Source organism: Rhinopithecus bieti, unplaced genomic scaffold, assembly GCF_001698545.2.
Source record: "Rhinopithecus bieti isolate Rb0 unplaced genomic scaffold, ASM169854v2 scaffold_20860, whole genome shotgun sequence".
In the NCBI taxonomy this organism is placed as follows: domain Eukaryota; kingdom Metazoa; phylum Chordata; class Mammalia; order Primates; family Cercopithecidae; genus Rhinopithecus; species Rhinopithecus bieti.
The window spans coordinates 184,354-186,798 of NW_016809987.1; the positions used below are offsets into that span (position 1 = coordinate 184,354).

The 2,445-nt window shown below is 54.1% G+C and overlaps 1 protein-coding gene across 1 annotated transcript in view; it reads left to right on the forward strand.

Moving 5' to 3' along the window:
* LYPD8 (LY6/PLAUR domain containing 8) overlaps nucleotides 1–2,143 on the forward strand; it is a 9,851-nt gene extending 7,708 nt beyond the window's left edge. Inside the window, 2 exon segments of the mRNA XM_017891109.1 lie at nucleotides 1,835–1,879; nucleotides 1,882–2,143. Of these exon segments, the coding sequence (XP_017746598.1) occupies nucleotides 1,835–1,879; nucleotides 1,882–2,072 (236 nt within the window). The 3' untranslated portion in view covers nucleotides 2,073–2,143.
* The last annotated feature ends 302 nt before the right edge of the window (nucleotides 2,144–2,445 follow it).

A 2,445-nucleotide genomic window follows, 5' to 3' on the forward strand; every position in this document is an offset into this window, starting at 1 on the left:
TTTTTTGAGACGGAGTCTCGCTCTGTCGCCCAGGCTGGAGGGCAGTGGCCGGATCTCAGCTCACTGCAAGCTCCGCCTCCTGGGTTCACGCCATTCTCCTGCCTCAGCCTCCCGAGTAGCTGGGACTACAGGCGCCCACCACCTCGCCCGGCTAGATTTTTTTTGTATTTTTTAGTAGAGACGGGGTTTCACCGTGTTAGCCAGGATGCTCTCGATCTCCTGACCTCGTGATCCACCCGTCTCGGCCTCCCAAAGTGCTGGGATTACAGGCTTGAGCCACCGCGCCTGGCCAAGATCACTTTTTTAAATACAGTAGAAATATTCCATGAAACACACCTCTTTAACTCACTCTAACTCAGTCTTCAGCACTGGCCAGGTGCGGTGGCTCATGCCTGTAATCCCAGCTCTTTGAGAGGCCAAGGCAGGCTGATCACTTGAGGTCAGGAGTTCAAGATCAGCCTGGCCAACATAGTGAAACCCCGTCTCCACTAGAAATACAAAAATTAGCCTGGTGTGGTGGCATGCACCTGTAGTCCCAACTACTCTGGAGGCTGAGGCAGGAGAACCGCTTGCACCTGGGGGATGGAGCCTTCAGTGAGCCAAGATTGCACCACTGCACTCCAGCCTGGATGACAGAGCGAGACTCCATCTCAAAACAAAAAACGTCAGCACTGATGCTTGCTATAAAACAGCATTTGGAGGTTTCCCACTCCTTTTCCAAGCAAGTTTAGAATCAGCCATTGTTGTTGCTGCTGTTCGAGACAGGGTCTTGCTCTGTCGTCCAGGTTAGAATGCAGGGGTGTGATCGCTGGCTCACTGCCACCTCAAACTCCTGGCTCAAGTCAATCTCCCATCTCAGCCTCCCCAGTAGTGGACTGCAGGCACGTGCCACCACCCCTGGATAACTTTTTAATTTTTTGTAGAGACAATGTTTCCCAGTCTGGTCTCAAACTCCTGGCTTCAAGTAATCCTCTCACCTCAGCCTCCCAAAGTGCTAAGATTACAGGCGTGAGCCACCATGCCTAGTCCTAGAGCCGGCCTTGAACTCAAATTGCAGCCCTGCCTCTGACAAGTGGTGAGTGGAGTCACTTCGCCTCCGTGAGTCCCTTGGCCTCTGTGAGGTGCCTGCCTCCAGGGCTGTGTGAATTGCAGCTGACAGAGCAATCGGGGCACACAGTACGTGCTCAATAACCGGTGGCTGCTATCATAACTACCTCTTCTGTACAAGCGCCCTAGGCCTTTTTCTGGTACCTGAATCTCAAAACATGATTAAACATAGCAGAACCCCAATTTACGGCAGAGACAAGACGTGGTCTCTTACATCCCTCCTGGTGGTCCTTCCTTCTTCTCGGGGAAAACTCAGGCGGGGAGGACTCAGGTCCAGAGACGAGCGAGGACAGAAAACAAAGCCTGGAAGGGGAGGGGGAGCCCAAGGTACTGACCCCTTCCTGAACTGAGAACAGAGAACTGCCTTTGGAACCTGTTCCTGATTTCCTCACCTTCCAGCTACACAGGAACACAGGAGATGTGAGTCCCAGGTCCAGCTCTGACCTTCACTGTTTAGCCTGGGCTGGCCACTCGCCTCCAGGAGTCTGCTTCCTCCAGGGTCAGGTGGGGGTGGGAGTCTAGGCCTCTGACCTCCAGGGTCTCTCTGCTATTGCCACATGGTGTTCTTGACTCTGAACATGCAGGCTCCTTCCTGCCTGGGTTTCAGGAGCACACCAGCTCTTGCCGGTCACCGGGCCAGCACGCTGCAGGTGACAAACTGAGAGCAGGCGTGGGTGGAAGGACAAAGGACTGAGTGGCGTCCCTCCTGTCTCCTTTGCATTCACAAACACTGAGTCTAACAGTCTCGTGGTGAAAGGCTGTTCCAATGTCAGTACGCCACCTGTCAGTTCCTGTCTGGAGAAAATAAGACTTTTGGAGGAGTCATCTTTCGAAAGTTTGAGTGTGCAAATGTAAACAGCTTAACCCCCATGTCTACACCGACCACTTCCCACAACATGGGCTTCAAAGCTTCCCTCAGCCTCTTGGCCTTTGCCAGCCTCCTTCTGCTGGGACTGCGGCCCTGAGGTCCTGGGGCTGCACTTTGCCCAGCACCCCATTTCTGCTGCTCTGAGGTCCAGAGCACCCCATGGGGTGCTGACACCCTCTTTCCCCGCCCTGCCCCATTTAACTGCCCAGTAAGTGGGAGTCACAGGTCTCCAGGTAATGCCGACAGCTGGCGGCCTTGTTCTCCATTACTAAAGCGCTGGTTCATTCACTGCCCAAATCTGTCCTGATGCATTCTGGGCTGGGCCTCATTTGAGCCGTTATCCAGCACCACCTCCCACTCCTGGGCTGCAGGTGGGGTCCTTGCCTTTGAAACTGTGCACGTTTGTTTCTGGGATCTGATGACATCCCTGCTCATCTTGCTTCTGGGAAGCCAACCCCTTGACCTTGCAG